Genomic DNA, 19109 nt, shown 5'->3' with positions numbered 1-19109 from the left:
CAACCTTCCTTCCGAGGAGTGGCTGGTGGGTTTGAACCGCCAGCCTTCTGGTTAGCAGTCAAGTGCCTTAGGCACTACACTACCAGAGCTCCTGACCCTAAGGTAGTACCTTAAATACTATTATTTTCTTCTATAGCTCCTGCCTCTCAACCAAATTTCCAAAGAGCAGAAACTCTTCTAGACCTTTGGTATTGTCTTCATGCTTAATGAGAACAAATCACACACTAAATGCAGAACCTTTTCAGAAACAAAATCCATGGTTCCCAACCCTGGCAACCTAGGAAAATCACCTGGGACACTTTAGAACATATGTATGCCTGACCCAACCCCAAGCATTCTGATGGAATTGATCTTGGGTAGGGAGGGATTGTTGTTGTTGTTGTTATGCGCCACTGAGTCGGCCCTGACTCATAGCGACCCCTCCTTGGGTTTCCGAGGCAGTATCACTAGGCAGTATCACTACGGAAGTAGATTGCCCAACCTTCCTTCCAAGGAGTGGCTAGTGGGTTTGAACCACCAGCCTTCTGGTTAGCAGTCAAGTGCCTTAGGCACTATGCTACCAGAGCTCCCAGGGAGGGATTAAGGATCCACATTTGATTTTTAAAACTCCTGAGATGATTCCACTACAGAGCCTAGTTTAAATATCACTGGTAGAGTGGTTCAAACCCAAGGGTTCTGGAATCTCTACTCTGCCACTTCACTGTGACTTTGCACAAATTAAACTTAGTTCTGTTATCTGTAAAATGGGGTTGTTGATTTAGTTTATATATATAAAGGGTTTAGAACAGTGCTTATCACTTATCACATTGTAAGTGCTCAACGTTACCTATTTGCTATGGAGATTTTCGTTTCCCATTTTGCTATTTGCCAACCAATTAATTTAATGCCAATGAGCTAATCTAAAATGGTACTTTCCGTTAAACATGATCCTTGTGAAAGTCCCAGTGAAATGAAAATGAGGCTTTTGCTGCACATGGCATCCCTCAACTTTAATGACAACTGATGCCGTTCCTCATCATTATTCACCAATTCATCCAGTGTTTTGTCTCTTATGGTAAAACGAACTTACATTTTCCCATCTAGTGTTTTCAGTGAAAAAAAGAGAAAGAATTTGTGTGTGTGTGTGTTTCAGTGGATGAAATGAAATGTGGAATACTAAGCAAAACTCTCAAATCCTCCATTCTTTTGACCACTGTCAAATCCCTTAGTCAATTTATGTTCCAGGGAAATGTTCTTGCTTCCTAGGCTGTCAAACACTCCATTCAAAGCCTGCCGGCCTGGTTGCTACAGAACGCAAGACCACTTACAACGTCTGTAGTGTGGCTTACAACTCTCTCTCCCTTCTCAATTGCCTTGTCCCGCTCCCGTATCACCTGCGTATGATTCCTTTGAAACGGCCTCCACATCTCCCAGCCTCTCCTCCTTCCTGCCGTATCATCCTTCCATCAGGTCCTCATGACTCTCTGTGGACTTTGTCATCAACTTCAACTAATCCCTATGCCTTCAATTTCTCTCTTTTTCATTCAGGCTTTCCAAGACTCATCCTTCCAAAGGATACCTCTGATGAAATCAGTACTTCCTGCAAACATCTTCATGGGCACCCCTACACTACCCAAGTCCAAATTCCCCTAGCCTGACATCCAGAGTCCCTTCCATGAAGCTAGTTTCAAACTACTTTTTTAATTACTCGTTATACCTAATGAACTACTTACAGTTCTGCACATCTATTCAAGGGCAGGGATACATCTATCTTTTCTGTTGCCCTGGAGAGGGTTTTGGACAGAGTTCAATGAACACTTCTGGCATTAATCTAAATATAAATATATTCTAAATATAATATAAATCTAAATATATTCAAATGGTCATCTAAGTCAACCACTGGGGTGGGACAGGCCAAGAGGACATTAATAATCCCACTGTGGCAAGTGTCACAAAGGCAATGGCAGCAACCTAACACTGTTGCTCTCCTCCTGGGGGCCAGTTCCTCAGCCCTCCCACCACCATCTTGCCACTCCTGAGTGGATACCCACTCTTAGCCTGTGACAATAAACTCAAAGGGTAGGTTGGCTGAGATGAGAAAAGGGGAGATAAAAAGTGGCAATGATACAATAAAACATGACTCGCAGTGAGAAAGTGGTGTTTCTGCCCTGAACAAAATTTATCAAACGTTTTGTACATCTTTTGTGTGCATAAATGGAAAAAAAAAGCACCAAAAATACTTCATGTTTATCAACTATTTTAAGTGACAGAATATGAAAAAGAAACTTTGAGAGGAAACAATATAAATCAAGATGGAATCAGAGATAGACACAAAAGAAAAGCCAAAGGAAGGGCACTAGTGAGACACAGAGGGTAAAAAGAAAGAACTGTAAGAGCCATAAGGAGTTCTTGTGGTATAGCAGTTAAGGCATTCAGCTGCTAACCAAAAGGTCAGTAGTTCGAACCCACCAGCTTCTCTGCAGAATAAAGATGAGGCAGTCTGCTTCTGTAAAGATTTACAGCCTCTGAAATCCAATGGGAGTCGCTATGAGTCAGAATCAACTTGATGGCAGTGAGTCTGATTTTTTTTTTTGGTAAGAACCATGGCACCCAAATGCCTCTACAGAAAGCATCCAAAGAAAACTAGTTTGCTTCGTCACCTTATTGGGCATTTAAAATGCTAAGTCTCTACACAATATGGTCTACAGAGCAGCTTGGAACTTTTCCATTCCAAAGACAATTTCTAGGTAAATTATTAACAGCAAACTCATGGACTGAATATAACACATCCTCTAAGACTTATTTTTAAAATGTGAATGCTGCTTCATCAAAGGTTCTGTAAGTGCCCTCCCGTCCCGTCAAGGCTTCCAAACAGGAGAAATAAAAGGACCCGAAATCCCCATTTACTACCCCTCCTCCTTTCCCTGAACTACTCACTTTCACTTCCCCATGAAGCCCACTGGAGACAAGGCTGGGCTGGGCTATCTCCAGATTTCTTTACAGGATAAGAACGTGTCTCAGGAACACCGTAAAACAAAATTGTAGCATGTACTCTATACCAATAACTCAATTCCCCATCCCTAGCCACCATCCTTTAGTAGGGAAGGTTTGTTAATCGTTTATGCTAAGAAACAAACAAACAAACAAAAATACTCACTGCCATTGAGTCAATTCCGACTCCTAGAGACCTCCTTTGGATTTCTGAGGCGGTCAATCTTTACATAAGTAGATTGCCCAGTCTTCCTTCCACGGAGTGGCTGGTGTGTTTGAACTGCCAACCTTCTGGTTAGCAGTCAAACGCCCTAGGCACTGTGCCACCAGAAGTCCTTGTTATGTAAAGAAGGGGATATTTAATTGGAAGCGGGTGTGCTTCTTGTATGGAAAGCTTATAATAAAATAAGAACCATACACCAAGTAAAGGGGAAGGGAATAAAAAAATTACTACAATCTAGAAGATACAGAAACAGGGAAAAAAACTCCTATAATGCAAGGACCTGTAACCAAGGCAAGCAAAGAACATTTCCACCGAGTATTAAGACAGTCTGTCAAGCAAAAAGACTCATCAGTTTCAGGGCAGAAAGTAGGCACATACACTTGACTGATGAGGCCTCTCCTGTCAGCACACGAAACCAAAACCAAACGCACTGCCAGCAACCTGAGTCTGACTCATAGTGAATCTATAGGACAGAGCAGAACTGTCCTGCTGGGTTTCCAAAGCTATAAACCTTTACAGAAGCTGGCTGCCTCGTCGTTCTCCTGTGCAGCGGTGGTGGGTTCAAATGGCTGACCTTCAGATTAGCAGCCGAATGCTTTAACCACTGGGCCCTCTCAGAACTAAAGGGAGTTTCCCAGTCAGCCCCTGTCCCAGGCCTTTCTCATCTCCCTCCTTCTAACACTGAGTACATTAAGTGCAAGAATACTGTTTGAGCTGGAGACTTCTACTCAGTCATCAAACTGAGGGTTCATATTTGCCACACTGGGATACCACCTTGCAGATACAGCTACTTTGTCACACAGATCACCTTAAAGACAACGGATCCCCTTTCACCAAGATGCTACATGTTAAGGGGCTGTTGGGCAACATGGTTAGGAAAGGAGACCAAGACAGGAAAGTGAGCCTGTCTGACAATAAAGAAACAGAGCTGGTTCTGGGTGAGGTTTCCTTAGTTTCTGTGAAAGAAGGCTGCCTCGATGACCTAGGAAGGGAACCATCTCGTTGTCCGACAGTCTCAATTCAAAAAGGGACCTTGGATGCACTGTGCCGTCTTCAGATGTGCGAAATCTGAAAAGGGAATCTGACTAGACCCAAAAGAATGACTTCTTATGGGTTCTCTGCAAGGGAGGATACTGATCCTCTGAGATGTGAAAGTAAAGGTTGTTGTTGTTGTTGTTATATGCTATTGAGTCAGAGCCGACTCATAGCAACCCCTCCTTGGGTTGCTGAGGCAGTATCACTACAGAAGTGGATTGCCCAACCTTCCTTCCGAGGAGGGGCTGGTAGGTTTGAACCGCCAGCCTTCTGGTTAGCAGTCAAGTGCCTTAGGCACTATGCTACCAGAGCTCCTGAAAGTAAAGGTATGACTGCCAAAATGTGGATGTGCCTAAACTGGGTTCTTCCTTCTTAGGCCTATTATATTTTACTTCATAGTATCTTCTGAATTCCCAAACTTTACATGTTTTAAGAACATCATTAGGAAAAAAAAAGGTGCTCTAGTGTCACAGTGGTTAATGCATTCAACTAGGAACCAAAAGGCCAGTGGTTCAAACCCATGAGCCACTCTGTAGAGAAAGACGAAGCAGTCTGCTTTCATGAAGATTTACAGCCTTGGAAACTGTCCGGGGGCAGTTCTATTCTGTCCTATCGGGTCTGCTAAGAGTTGCAACTGATTCCAAGGTAGTGGTTTTTATGCTAATAGATTCTTAAAGTCTTTAGAGATAAAGAGCTCCAAATAGCAATTCCAGGAAAAAGAAAAATATCAACTGTTGAGAGATGCTTGTTACAGTGATGTCCAGGCCAACACCAAGGAGGAACCTAGTCAGATGCTCACAGGTGTACTGCTTGCTAGAGCTACTGATCACTGATGGGACTACTGAAGGGGTGTGGGGAGGACAGTTGTATATGAGCTAAAGAGAACCAAGGGTTAGGCTGTAGAATTCCTGTAAATATATATAGCTCATCCACCCACATTAAGAAAAGAAACTATCTAGTTAAGAGAGAAAACAGTAGATTAAAGATCATTCCCAGAGTTATTTACCGTACTTGTGTATCTCTGTGCTGGAAGAAACTCAGAACTATTCTGAGGAAAACTGTGACCCTGCCTACAGGGGCTTCCTCAGCATACCTCCTTCATCTTCACATGAGAACGCTGTGTCTATTAAGCTGATGGTCAAAGTAGGATCATCTTTCATGGGCAACACATTTCTCTTACTAGAGAATCCAACCGTAAACTTTCTGCTATAGGATCCTTACTGGAAGCCTGATTCTAAGAAAGTTTCCAAGGAGGATTACCTGAAAAACGCACAGAGCATGTAGTACTAAGGATGATCTGAATTTGTTCAGACTACTGCCACGTCACACCATGTCCTCTTTTAAGGGTGCCGCACAGGAGTGATTTCCCTTAGGGGACACTTATAACTGATGGTGCTTAGAGACAAATCTCCAGTTCCCTTCCAACAAGCCGGCAGACTTAAAAAGCCTCTGGGGGGTACTGTGAGTGTGGTGGAAAGAACTAGGGGTTCAGAACGAGAGAGCCAGGTTCAAAGCCCAGCACTACTTGTCTGTCAGTTGGTTGTGCAACAGTGGATTGTGTTGGCTGGTGTGATGTGTCACCGGTATTTCAAATCTCAGCAGGGTCACTCATGGTGGACAGGTTGCAGTGGAGCTTCCAGACTAAGACTAGGAAGAAGGACCTGGGAATCTACTGGTTAACAAACTGGCCAGAGAAAAGCTTATGAATAGCGGCGAACACTCTCTCAGTGCCAGAAGATGAGCTCCTCAGGTTAGAAGGCACTCAAACTATGACCAGGGAAGAGCTGCCTCCTCAAAGTACCAAATACCAAACCAAACTCACTGCCATCAAGTCAGTTCTGACTCAGCGAACCCGAGTGGGTTTCTAAGGCTGTAAATCTTTACAGAAACAGAATGCCTCATCTTCCTTCCATGGAGCAGCTGATGGGTTTGAATGAACTTTTGGTTAGCAGTCAAATGCCTTAACTATACACCACCAGAATGCCTCCTCAAAGTACAGTCAACTTTAATGACGTGGATGGAGTAAAGCTTATGGGACCTTCATTTGCTTATGTGGTATGACTCAAAATAAGAAACAGCTATAAATTTCCATTAATAATTGGAATGTGGAATGTATAAAGTGTGAATCTAAGAAAGTTGGAAGTCATCAAAAATGAAATGGAATACATAAAGATTGGCATCCTAGGCATTAGTGAGCTGACTGAAATGGACTGGTAAGAAATGGCCACATTTTGAATCAGACGATCCATGTTCTACATATGAGAAATTAAAGAGGAATGGCATTGTGTTCATTGTCAAAAGAACATTTCAAAATCTATCCTGAAGTACAATGCTGTCAGTGACAGAAAAAAAATCCACGTCTACAAGGAAGACCAGTTAATACACCTATTATTCAAATTTATGCACTAACCACTAATGCCAAGGATGAAGAAATTGAAGATTTTAAACCAACTTCTGCAGTATGAAACTGATAAAACATGCAATCGATTTGTAGTGATAATTACTGGTGATTGGAATGCAAATGGTGAAAACAAAGGATTAGTAGTTGAAAAATATGGTCATGGTGATAGAAATGATGCTGGAGATCACATGATAAGATTTTTGCAAGATCAACAACCTATTCAATGGAAATACCTTTTTCAACAACATAAATGGGGACTATATAAGTGGACTTCACCAGATGGAATTAGACAAGAATCAAATAGACTACACCTGTGGAAAGAGATGATGGAGAAGCTCAATATCATCATCAGAACAAGGCCAGGGGCTGACTGCAGAACAAACAAATAACTGTTCAAGCAAAGTTGAAGAAAATTAAAACAAATCCACGAAAGCCAAAGCACAACTTTGAGTACACCCCACCTGAGTTCAGGGACCATCTCAAGAGTATTTGATGCACTGAACACTAAAAACCAAAGACCACATGTGTTATGGGATGACATCAATAACATCATACATGAAGAAAGCAAAAGGACAGGAAAGAAAGACCAAACTGGATGTCAGAAAAGACTCTGAGACTTGCTCTTAACCATGCAGTAGCTAAAGGAAATGGAAGAACTGATGAAGTAAAAGAGCTGAACACAAGATTTCAAAGAGTAGCTCTAGAAGGCAAAGTAAACTATTATAACGAAATGTAGAAAGAGCTGGAGTTACGAAACCAAAAGGGAAGAACGTGGTTGGCATTTCTCAAGCTGAAAGACTCGAAGAAAAGATTCAAGCCTGGAGTTGGGATACAGAAGATTCCACAGGCAAAATTTCTTCTTTCAATCTCCCTCTAATCCTGATGTTGCATTCTTCTTCATATAGTCCAGCTTCTCAGATTATGTGCTCAGCCTACAGAATGAATAAGCCTGCTGAGAGGATACAACCCCAACACACATCTTTCCTGATTATAAACCATGGTCTATGTAAAGGTTCTATATTAGCACAGCGAAGTGTTTCGGAGTTCCCATTCTTTGAACTGTTATCCATAATCTGTTATGACATACAGTTGAATGCTTCTGCATAGTCCACAAAGCACAGGTAAATATCTTTCTGGTATTCTGTGCTTTCAGCCAAGATCCATCTGCCATCAGCAATGATATCCTTCCTTTCATATCCTTTTCTGAATTGGGCTTAAATTTCTGGCAGTTCCCGGTCAATGTACTGTTGCAACCGTTTTTGGAATTATCTTCAGCAAAATTTTACTTGCATGTCATATTAATGCTATTGTTTGATAACATCTGCTTTCTGATGGGACTGAATTTTTTCTTCAGTTTTTTCAGCTTGAGAAATGCCTAGTGTATTCTTTCCTTTTGGTTTTCTAACTGCAAGTCTTTGCATACTTCATTATAATACTTCAACTGCGAAGAAGAATGCGGCATCAGTATTGGAGCAAGACTCGTTAACAATCTGTGATATGCAGATGACATAACCTTGCATGCTGAAAGTGAAGAGGACTTGAAGCACCTATTGCCAAAGATTAAAGACTACAGCCTTTAGTATGGGTGGATTACACCTCGACGTAAAGAAAACAAAAAATCCTCACACTAGGCCAATAAGCTCATAATAAATGGAGAAAACAGTGAAGTTGTCAAGGAATTCAATTTACTTGGATCCACAATCAACACCCATGGAAGCAGCACCCAAGAAATCAAACTACATATTGTATTGGGCAAATTTCCTGCAAAAGACCTCTTTAAAGTGTTTAAAAGCTAAGCTGTCACTCTGAGGACTAAAGTGCACCTGACTCAAGCCGTGGTATTATGAGTTGCCTCATATGCATGGAAAAGTAAACAATGAATAAGGAAGACCGAAGAACTGACACCTTTGAATTATGTCTCAATGAAGAATGATGATTATATTGTGGACTGCCAGAAGAATGAACTAATCTGTCTCGGAAGAGGTAGAGCCAGAATGTTCCCTAGAAGGGGTAGGATGGTGAGACTGTCTAATGTGCAGTCATGTATGCTTGCTCATAAATATAATCCCATCCACAGAGGACAGCAAGACTTCGTCTTGTGTATTTTGGACATGTTAACAAGAGGGACCAGTCCGAGGTGAAGGACATCATGCTTGGAAAAGCAGAATGTCAGTAGACGAGGGAGACCCTCAAGAGGATGGGTTGACACAGAGGGTGCAACAACATAGCCGTGACTGTGAGGATGGAGCAGGGGGGAGCTATGTTTCTGCTGCACATGGGGTCGCTGTGAGCGGGAAATGACTCCACCACACCTAACCACCACCATCTACTGTGTGTAGTTTGTTTTTCATCAGTTCAATGGGGATAATGTGCATCTCACAAAGTCGCTGTAAGAACTCATGAGGCAAAATCTGTACAATACCTGTGCCAGTGATTGGCACGAAGTACGAGGCCAGTACGTAATGACTTGTCTGAGCCCGACGCTTGAGTGGCATGACACAGTATTTTCCTATTATTATGTGTTCATGTGCGCTCGTTCTTAATTTCTCCTAGTTACGCTTCCCTTATTTGTTTAGCCTGTTTTACGTATTTTAAAGCCGCCTCAAATTTTAACCATGAAGAGGCTGAGTACAAATAATTACAATCCACAAATTGGAAACTCCCCAGTCCCTTCTGGAATCCCGGGCCCAGTGCCTCCTTTTCCGTGCACGCATCAGGCGCGGTGCGCTTTGTTAGAAGGAGGGTATGCCAGGCACCCGGGTCCAGGCCGCAGCGCCTTGCGGCCCGCGCGACCCGAGGCAGGTCGGGCGGAGGGGCGACACCCCCGTCGGGTAGGGCTCACCTGCAGGCGGTGGCTCTTGACCAGGTGCATGTTGAGCGCCGGGCTGTTGGGGAGAATCTTGCCGCAGCCGCGCACGGTACAGAGAATGTTGGTCCGCACGGCCCGAGACAGCTCGCTCACCGACGGCTGGATCAGTTCCCGGGCCGGCGGCACTGGAGCTGCGGGCTGCTGGCTCGTGGCCGTGAGTCGCGGCCGGCTGCCTCTCAGCCGTCCAGGGGGCCCCCACGAGCCCGAGGCGGCGGCGGCTCCCCTCGCAGCCGCCAGAACGGCCGGGGTGCCCGAGGCCAGAGCCGCGGGACCCGCCGCCGCCGCCTCAGAAGCCGCCATGGCTGCTGCACGACACCAGGCGAGCGCTCAGGCCCGGCCTTCCGCCGCAACCACTTCCGGCAGGGGGCGGAGCCACCGGCTCATTAGCATCCGGCTGGGCTGGGAGACTAGTTTGCGCTCAGTACCGCCCTGCCTCGGCCCGCTGCGCCCTCTGTGGGCCACCAAACCTTGGTGTCACCGCTGCAAAGCTTCACCCAGTTATCTGTAGTTAGCTGCCCTCGTGTTGGTTCCGACTTATAGCGACCCTCCATACAACAGAACGACAACAGTGCCCGGTCCTGTGCCATGCTCACAACCTTTGCTATGCTTGAACCCATCGTTTGCAGCTACTGTGTCAATCCGTTTCGCTGAGTTTCCCCCTTTTTCGCTGCCCTTCACTTTACCAAGCATGATGTCCTTCTCCGGGGAATGATCCCTTCTGACAACATGACCAAAGTACAAGACTCAAAGTCTGGCCATTATTGCTTCTAAGGAGCTTTCTGGCTGTACTTCTTCCATGAAAGATTTGTTCTGGGAGTCCATGGTATTTTCAATATTCTTTGCCAATGCCACAATTAAAAAGCATCAATTTTTCTTAGGTCTTCCCCATCCATTGTCCAGCTTTCATATGCACATGGGGCTATACAAAATATCCTGCCTTGAGTCAGGCACACCTTAGTCTTCTAGTGATAGTTTTACTCTTTACATTTTAAGGAGGTCTTTGTCAGCAATTTCCCCAGTGCAATATGACTTCTGATTTCTTGACTGGTGCTTCCATGGGCATTAATTGTGAATCCAAGTAAAATGAAATCCACTGACAACTGCAATCTGAGTGTCTGGGGACCAATAAAAGGCAGTGGTCTAGCTGATCTGTTCTTTGCCTTCCTAGAAATTTGACCTCAGGCAATCGCTGGACAGAAGCAAAGACAATGTTTCAGGAACTTTAATTCTGCTTCTCAAAGAATAGAAATAAAAGTCAGCACAGGAGAAGTGACAGTCCATTAACCACAGTTGTCATTTATTGAGGGTTTACTGTGTGTCAGGCACTCTAGTGTGCCCTTTTCATTCAAACAACCCTGGTGGGGGGCAGATGTCCTGTGAATCCTTCCATTCTTCACCCACCATTCTGTTGAGAAGGAAATCTAGGCTTAGAGAAGTGAAGTCACTTGCCCTAGGTCACACTGCATTTACTTCTGCATCTGTTCCCAATGCTGCATTTAAATGTCATGTCTGTAAGCAGACTGTTGAGTGACTCCCCAACCAGCACTCACCTCTCCTTAAGCAGAAGCCTGGCTAGGTGGGGGCAGGGTGCAGCCTCAGGTGGTTGCACTATAAGCTGGATAACTTGTCTTTCCCATTCTGGCCTCCAGATCCACATCCTTGCCAAACACCAGCTGAGGCTGTGAGCCAGCTGACTGGGAGCCTATAGGGCCTCTGTACACATGCAACACAAGCATTCAGGTACTGAGCAGAAGGACCCAGTGTGGATGCTCTAAGCAAACCAGTGACGTCCGGCTATGCTGAAATTAGCCTTATTCAGCCCCTACAAACTCAGCACCTCACTTTGAGATAACTGCAGCATATACTACATTTGCTAGTTAAATTTTAGACCCACAACTGGTAGCCAGTACCATTATATTATACAGCATTGCTTAGTCTTTTTTTTTTTTTTTTTTTTTCCTATTTGTAAACGAAAAGTACAAAATTGGTCTTTATATCTTGAGTTGCTTTCTTCAGAGGATGTAGGACTTGGCCATGGCTCTAACTGGTTAGAGAAGGATGTAAGACTGGGTTAGAAAAAAGTGTGGGATTCCAGAACCCAGGTGGGCAAGCTGGAGAGGGCAGTGAAAACAAACAAAAAACCTCACTGGTGTTTAGTCCAACTCACAGTGACCCTTCAGGACAGAGTAGAACTGCCCATAGGCTGTAATCTTTATGAAAGGTGAATGCCACATCTGTCTCCTGTAGAGATGGGTTGAATTAATGTCCTTTCAGTTATCAGCCAAGCACTTAACTATTATGCCACCAAGGGGTCCTTGGAGAAGGGGCAGGAAGGTTTTCATGTATGTTTCACTGACCACTGTAAGGCATGTGTTATGTCTTCTAGGTACTAGGGATTTTTAGTTGGTGTTTTCTTCTCTGCTTTGGCCACTGGCAAACTTCAAACTGAATGTCCAGTCTTTTGGTAACTTGCAAGCCACTTGTCTGTTCTTCCCGAGTTCTTTGATCACCAGCTTCACTTGGTTCCTCTCTCATTTTTGTTGTCCCACTTGCCCAGATTTCCTCTTCCTTTACTTGTGCCACAACTGTAACATGTTTGGATAACCTCAAATCCTTTTGGAATAAGAGATGAAGTAGATTTAAAAATACATAATTATTATAAAAACATGTTATTTACTAATATTTACATGATGTTTCCCTGAAGGATTTTCATTTTAACTGCTGGTCCAATTTTTAAATATCTTTATTAACAAATCAGTATAACAACAGTCAGTTTGAATGTCATACATATAATAAAACAGATGATGAGAAGTATAGTTATAAGGCAGCCATTATTTTATATAATTAAATCATCTGATATGATGCCTCCTGCAATAATATAACAGACTCCACTCTACCCTCGGAATGGGCCAATTGTACGTTTCTCCTAGACAGTCGGAGCTAGGTGGGGTTTCTTGGTGTTGCTTTCTGTTATCAAAAGCTTAAGGGAAAGTATCTGGAAGTCAGCAATTAGAACCAGATCTCCCAAAGGCTGGAGACAGGATGGGGAAAGGGCACTTGAGTCAATGTCCAATAGACTCAAACTGTGCGCCATGCAGACTTGATGTCAAAGCTGTCAGGCCTCACAGGATCAAGTCTGGAGCCACATCAATCTATCCCTTCACATCTCAAATGCCCATATTTGCTGTATCTTCAGGATAATTGGGGGAGAAGGGAAAAATCAATCTCAGCAGCTCTATGTACATTCCTAAAACTGAACACTAAGGATTCTTTTCTAAAATACAATTTATAGACACAAGTGGTCTAGTCAGCCATTAACTGAAACACATGTGCAACAGAGTCAAGGGGCTACTGGGCTCATCAAACCCCATAAATCTCATTTATCTCTAATTTTAAAATAATTAATTCCCCTGCTGGGAATGCAAGTGAGCAGTGGAGAAAGTGGTGCGTCTGCAATACCTAGAAAAAAAAAAAAAAAGAAACAAATTTAAAATAATCACAGGGGCAAAGATTTAAATGGGTTTCAAAATGACCAAGATTACAGGGTGGACCATGATCCTTGTTCAACGCAGAAGCAGAAAGCACAAAAGAAGGCATGATGGGATATTCCATGGAGCAAGAAGAAAGCTCGGAAATCATGACTCAGCAAAGACAGGACTGAGGGTAGGCAAGGCAGACCTCGGAGATAACGCAGGTTGGTTCCAGAGTAACGCAAAAGAGTGAGATAACGAACGTTTTCGTTTCCCAGTGTGTGTAACAGTTACGTTTACACTGTACTCTCATCTATTAAGTGTGCAATAGCATGAAAAAGTATGAAATACTGCGAGAATTACCAAATGTGACACAGAAATATAAAGCGAGCACATACTGTTGGAAAAATGGTGCTGACAGACTTGCTTGGCATAGGTGACCATAAACTTTCCATTTGTAAAATACACAGTAACTGCGAAGCACAGTAAAGTACAGTGCAATAAAATGAGGTACACTTCTATGTTCCTTTTTATAACTTGTGAAATAAGCTGACTACTCACCGGCAGGTGCTAGGGATTTCAATGCCTCCAGAAGATGTGGACTAGAGAACTTTATCAGGCACCTCAGGGGTTCCTCCCGATCAGCCAAGATGCCCCCACGAAAGTCACTTCTGAACTTTGTTTCAAGCTGTCACCAAATACATTTATAAATGATTATTAAACATGTCAGTTGCAATGGTGAAACTGAATAAGATCAGATTATGCACTTCATTAATTTCTATCATCAAGAAATACAAACGTTAGTGGGAGTGGGGGCCAATTAATGTGTTAACTGCAAATTTTGAGGGTGATCAGTACACTAAATGAGAGCTCACATAGAATGCTAAGCATGTATAGTACTGATACATGGGCAATGGTGAAGGTCAATGTCCTCAACTGCCCTTTACCACATGCATTCTTTAGGGAAACCAGCATTATCTTTTGTAATCTGTTACTTCCGTGTAAGAATGTCAAGTCTTTTGAGTCACTACTGCTATTTCTTTTTAACTTATTATGGAAAGGAGCCATGGAGCTGTGGGCTGCTATCTAAAAGGTTGGTGCTTCAAACCCAACAGCTGCTCCATGGGAGAAAGATGAGGCAGTCTGCTTCTGTAAAGATTTACAGCCTTGGAAATTCCGTGGGGGCAATTCTATTCTGTCAAATAGGGTCACTATGAATCACAATCGATTTGACGGCAGTGGGTCTGTTTTTTTAATTATTATTATGGAAGATTTAAAACACATATAAAGTAAGGAGCAAGGCCTAATGAATTCCCACATGGGCACCACTCAGCTGGCACAACCACAAGTATCCAGCCTTGTTTCATGCTACCCCTGCTCCCATTCCCTACCAAAAACCACTGAAACCCACTGGCACTGAGGTAATTCTGACTCATAGAGACTGTATAGGACAGATTAGAAGTACCCCATAGGGTTTCCAAGGCTGTAAGTCTTAACAGAAGCAGATTGGCTCAGCTTTCTCCTGCAGAGCCTCTGGTGCACTTGAATTGCCAACCTTTTGGTTAGCAGCCCAATGCTTTAACTACAGCACCATGAGGGCTAGCTCCATTCCCTACCACTCACATCCAAATCCCAGACAGCATAGCATCCTATGTGAAATATTTCCATATCACGAGAAGAAAAGGTTTCTTTCCAAAAACTTGACTTCAATACTACAATCACACCTAAAAAAAAATGAATGCTTCCTTAATATCATCAAGTATCCCTACACTCCTTCAATAAGTACTTGACTCTTAGATTCGAAGTTACAAATTTTCTTACTTAAAGTGATCCTTGAACTTAAAATTTAGTACACTGAAATATTTGGGGGGGTGAATAATGTCTGAAACTATCTCAAGTTGTTCAGAATAAAGACAGAAGAGAAAGCAAATGAGGCCAACTGTTAACAACTGATGAACTGAAGCAAAGGGTAGATGGATGTCCACTGCAATCTTCTTGCAGGTCTTCTACAAGTTTAACATTTTTCAAAATAAACAGGGAAGAAATGGTAGCAGATATGAATATGGTACACACCCTGACTTATGGAATAAAAAAAAAACCAAACTCACTGCTGTGGAGTCAGTCCTGTCTCATAGTGACCCCTCCTTGGATTTCCAAGGTGGTATCACTACTGAAGTAGATTGCCCTATATTCCTTCCAAGGAGTGGCTGATGGGTTTGAACCACCAGCCTTCTGGTTAGCAGTCAAGTGCCTTAGGCACTATGCCACCAGAGTGACTTACGGAGTAAGTATGTAAAGGGAAGTTTTGCAAATCAAATCTCATGTATCTTAGACCTGTGCCTCCCTCAGTGTGCAAGATCAGCCAGAGGCCTTGTTAAAAACAGACAGGTGAGCCCATCCCCAGAATTTCTGATGCAGCAGGAGTAGGATGGGTCAAGAATATGCATTCCTTACCCAGTCCCAGGTGATACTGATACTGCTGGTCTGCGACCACATGTTGAGAACCACTGTCCAAGATTAAAGGAGTCCTGGCAGCACAGTGGTTAAAGTGCTCAGTTGCTGACCAAAAGGTCAGCAATTCAAACTTACCAGCTACCATAGGAGAAAGGTGTGACAATCTCCTGCAAAGATTTGGAAACCATATGGGACAGGTCTGTTCTGTCCTATAGGGTCATTCTGAGTCAGAATCGACTTGATGGCAGTAGCTTTGGCTTTTGGTCCTAGATTATGAGCTGTTTCAAAGAAGTGGGTTAAAATGTGGCATTCAGGAAATTAAACCTGTAAGTTGTCAATCAACTTCTCACTGAATACAAATCAAACTGAACAGGCTTTGGGCCAATGAGACAGATCAATGGCAGATTCTGAGTGTGGCCTGGAGCTGTAGCGGGACTGAACAGAAAGTGTTTTATTGGAGGTTTTTGAGGGTGAGGTGTTGACCATGGCCCTGGAATCAGATTCCTGTGTCATTGTATAAACCTGGAGCTATTCTGATGGTGGCAATGGGCCTACATTAAACATCTGAAGCCTCTCACCTGACCGTCCTGGTGTGCAGGGCCCACTTCTGCAATGAGCCAGGTGTGAAGTGCTATCTAGGTAACTGATGCCAACTGGGCTATGCAATGGCTTATTCGCTCACTCTTTTATACACTAAGTTTCCTGGAGTACCTGCTGGGTGCTGAACAAGGCTCTGTGCCACAGGTTCAAAGGTGAAAAAACTACAGATCAGAGCTGACAACTGTTCCCTCAGAAATGCAGATCACACCTGCTATACATAACAGAATGAACATGGAAGAGGCAACTGAAAGGCTTACTCAAAATTTCAAAAGGTCTCCTTTGCTAATGGGGAACTTAAAACAAAGAGGGCCACTTACCAATACTACCATACAGAACTAAAGCAAAAACAAAAAAGGAACTCCCTATCATTGTTTTCCACTTAGGGTTTTAAAAATATTGATCACGTGTAGTTAGCATTCACAGCTGTGTCCTACCTGGTACTGTGCAAATTCTAGTCTTGGTTGAGGGCAGTCTCCAAAAGTCTCCCGCGTCACTCTCTGGACTCTTTCTTTTTCTATTTTGTTTTCATGGATGATCCTTAAATCCACTAGTGGGGGAAAGATTTCACATGAAACAGCCATCAGGAATATATTTCATCCTAAAAGTCTCTGCTTTTCCCAACCTAGCCCTCAATTTTCCTGGACAACTGTCTGAGAAAGCCAGAACTGTGTAAAGTGAAAACCCATCAGAGAAGGAAAACAGTATTTTCCACTAACATGAACTAAAAAAGAGTAGTAAGAATGTCCCCCCATCAAAGGCGGGTAACTTGCCAGACCTAGAAAAAACAAGACAGAGGAGTCGAGTTCTAGCTCTCACAGGTCACTGTCTAATTTAAAAATAATGTTTATTGTTTCTTCTCGTACTTAAAATTTATTGTTGTAGAAAAATTAGAAACTACAGATTAATGAAACAAAAAGAAAATTAAAATCACCCATAATTCTACCACCAAGAGATAAGCACCGTCGAGCATTTTCATGTATCTGTTTTCGCCTTTCTAGGGACCGTGAAACATACATACAGAGGAGCCCCAGAAATACAGTGGTGAGAGTGCTATGCTGCAAACCCAAAAATTGGTGGTTTGAACTCCTCAGCCACTCCGCAGGAGAATGACATGGCAGTTGGCTTCCTTAAACATTGACAGTTTTGGAAATCCTGTGGGACAGTTCTACTCTGTCCTGCTATGAGTCAACTCGATGGCAGTGGCTTTATTTTTCTTTTTGGATTTGACAAATACACACACACAGGTATATACATACATATACATAAAAATATATATATACTGTGTATGTATTTTAAAATATATATATTTTTATGTGCTCATAAAATACATCTATGTATTTATCGATGGAATTATAAAACACAGCCGTGTATCTTGCTGCCTTTGCTAAAAATGAAACAAAGAGCAGTTTCCAAGCCATTGAAAAGACACAAAAGTGTTTTGTTGCTAACAACTACACCACCTCATATAACTCTCAAACTGTGGCTAGGAGATGGGAAGTTCTCACTTTTATAAGTTTACATTACATCCACCACTTTTCCGAATGTTGGATTCACTTTAGGAGTTGTATATTCTACACTTTGGCTCCCTAGGCACAGACTCGTGCACTATGGGTCATGATGTGGTCATAAGTCTGATTATTCCAGCAGCTTATCTGGCAGTAAGTGCCTTGGCTCTAGACTTGGGCAAACCTGATTTCACTCTGGTCTCTGCCGATTTCTGTGTGACTTTGCCTAACAAGTCACTAAACCTCTCTGCAACACAGTATCCTGATGACTGGAGGGCACTCATGAGATGATGCAGATTAACGGAGTAACACACATAAACATCTGGGTAAGGTGTCTGGCACAAAAGAAGTGCTCAACACCTATCAGCTAGTCTTTGTTTCGTTTACCAGATGCCAATTCCAAGAGACCTATGGTAGCTAAGCTTCCCTTTTTCCCCCAAATTTTGATGTTCAATGATCTGAAAGCAATGAAAGAGTTCTGAATGATGATCCAAGCACACAGAGATGCTGTACTGAGTGGCAGTGGTCTGAGGCAGGAGCACTGCCCTCCAACACTGCAGTTTCAGCTAAAGCACACATACTGTCGGTGTCGAGCCACAGGCTTGTTTCCTCTAGATGTTCAGAGTTGTGAGTTTCAAAGACCTGGAAGACCAAAAAAAAAAAAAAGTAACTATTTTCTTAATTTTAACTATTTTTTTTGTAAATGTAAGAAAACACTTTTCCCATGTACAGTTCAGTGACATGAATCACGTTTCTCTCACTTACCCATTTCCACTATTTACTTAGAAATGTTTGCGTCACCCTTAGAAGTAGTTTAGTGTCCTCAAAGGCATGCGCCCTCCTTTCCCCTCCTCCTGCTTGCTCCTGGTAACCACTAATAAACTTAGCTCTGTATAAACTGGTTCTAGATGCTTCATGTAAATGGGATCATGTAATATTTGTCTTTCTGTGATTGACTTACTTCACTCAGCATGTTGTCATGGTTCATCCATGTTGCAGTATGTATCTGGACCTCACCTCTCCTTATGGCTGAGGGACAGTCCACCGTATGTCTGCACCACATTCTGTTTATCCACGTAGCTACGCATGGTCACTTAGGCCAGTTCTACTTTTTGGCTACTGGGAGTAGTGCCACAGTGAACACGGTTGTACAGGTATCTGTTTGTGTTCCTGCTTTCAATTCTTTTGGGTATATGCTTTGGAGTGGAAATGCTGGATCTTATGGCAATTCCATGTTTAATTCTTTGAGAAAGTGCCAAGCTGTTTTCCACAGCTGCTGTATGATTTTATAACCCCAGGAACAATGGATGGGGTTTCCAGTTTCTCCATATCCTCGCAAACATTGTATTCCATCTTAGTGGGTGTGAAGTGATAGCGCGTTGTGGTTGTGATTTGCATTTCCCTCATGACTAACAACGTTGTGCATCTTCATCTTGTCACGTGCTTGTTGGCCATGTGTATGTCTTTCTTGATGAAATGTCTATTCAAGTCCTTTGCCCATGATTTCAAGTCCTTTGCCCGTGATTTGATCGAGTTATTTATCATTCTGTTATAAAATTGTAGTTCTTTTTTTTTTTTTTTT

General features: G+C 42.8%; 2 protein-coding genes across 2 annotated transcripts in view; both read right to left on the bottom strand.

The window, feature by feature from the left end:
- Nucleotides 1–9798, bottom strand: part of ATMIN (ATM interactor) — a 17044-nt gene extending 7246 nt beyond the window's left edge. Inside the window, exon 1 of the mRNA XM_007939118.1 lies at nt 9472–9798. Within this exon, the coding sequence (XP_007937309.1) occupies nt 9472–9798 (327 nt within the window). The remainder of the gene's footprint in view (nt 1–9471) is intronic.
- Nucleotides 9799–12874: 3076 nt separating this feature from the next.
- The window catches only part of CENPN (centromere protein N), a 22048-nt gene continuing 15813 nt past the window's right edge, over nt 12875–19109 (bottom strand). Inside the window, exons 7-10 of the mRNA XM_007939115.1 lie at nt 18109–18169; nt 16457–16569; nt 13530–13656; nt 12875–12957 (exon numbers count right to left, since the gene is read on the bottom strand). Of these exons, the coding sequence (XP_007937306.1) occupies nt 12875–12957; nt 13530–13656; nt 16457–16569; nt 18109–18169 (384 nt within the window). The remainder of the gene's footprint in view (nt 12958–13529; nt 13657–16456; nt 16570–18108; nt 18170–19109) is intronic.

This window comes from Orycteropus afer, unplaced genomic scaffold, assembly GCF_000298275.1.
Source record: "Orycteropus afer afer isolate SDZICR_OR568_19922 unplaced genomic scaffold, OryAfe1.0 scaffold00057, whole genome shotgun sequence".
NCBI lineage: Eukaryota > Metazoa > Chordata > Mammalia > Tubulidentata > Orycteropodidae > Orycteropus > Orycteropus afer.
Note: the sequence above shows the minus strand (reverse complement) of the source record. Positions and strands in the feature narration are given on the sequence as shown.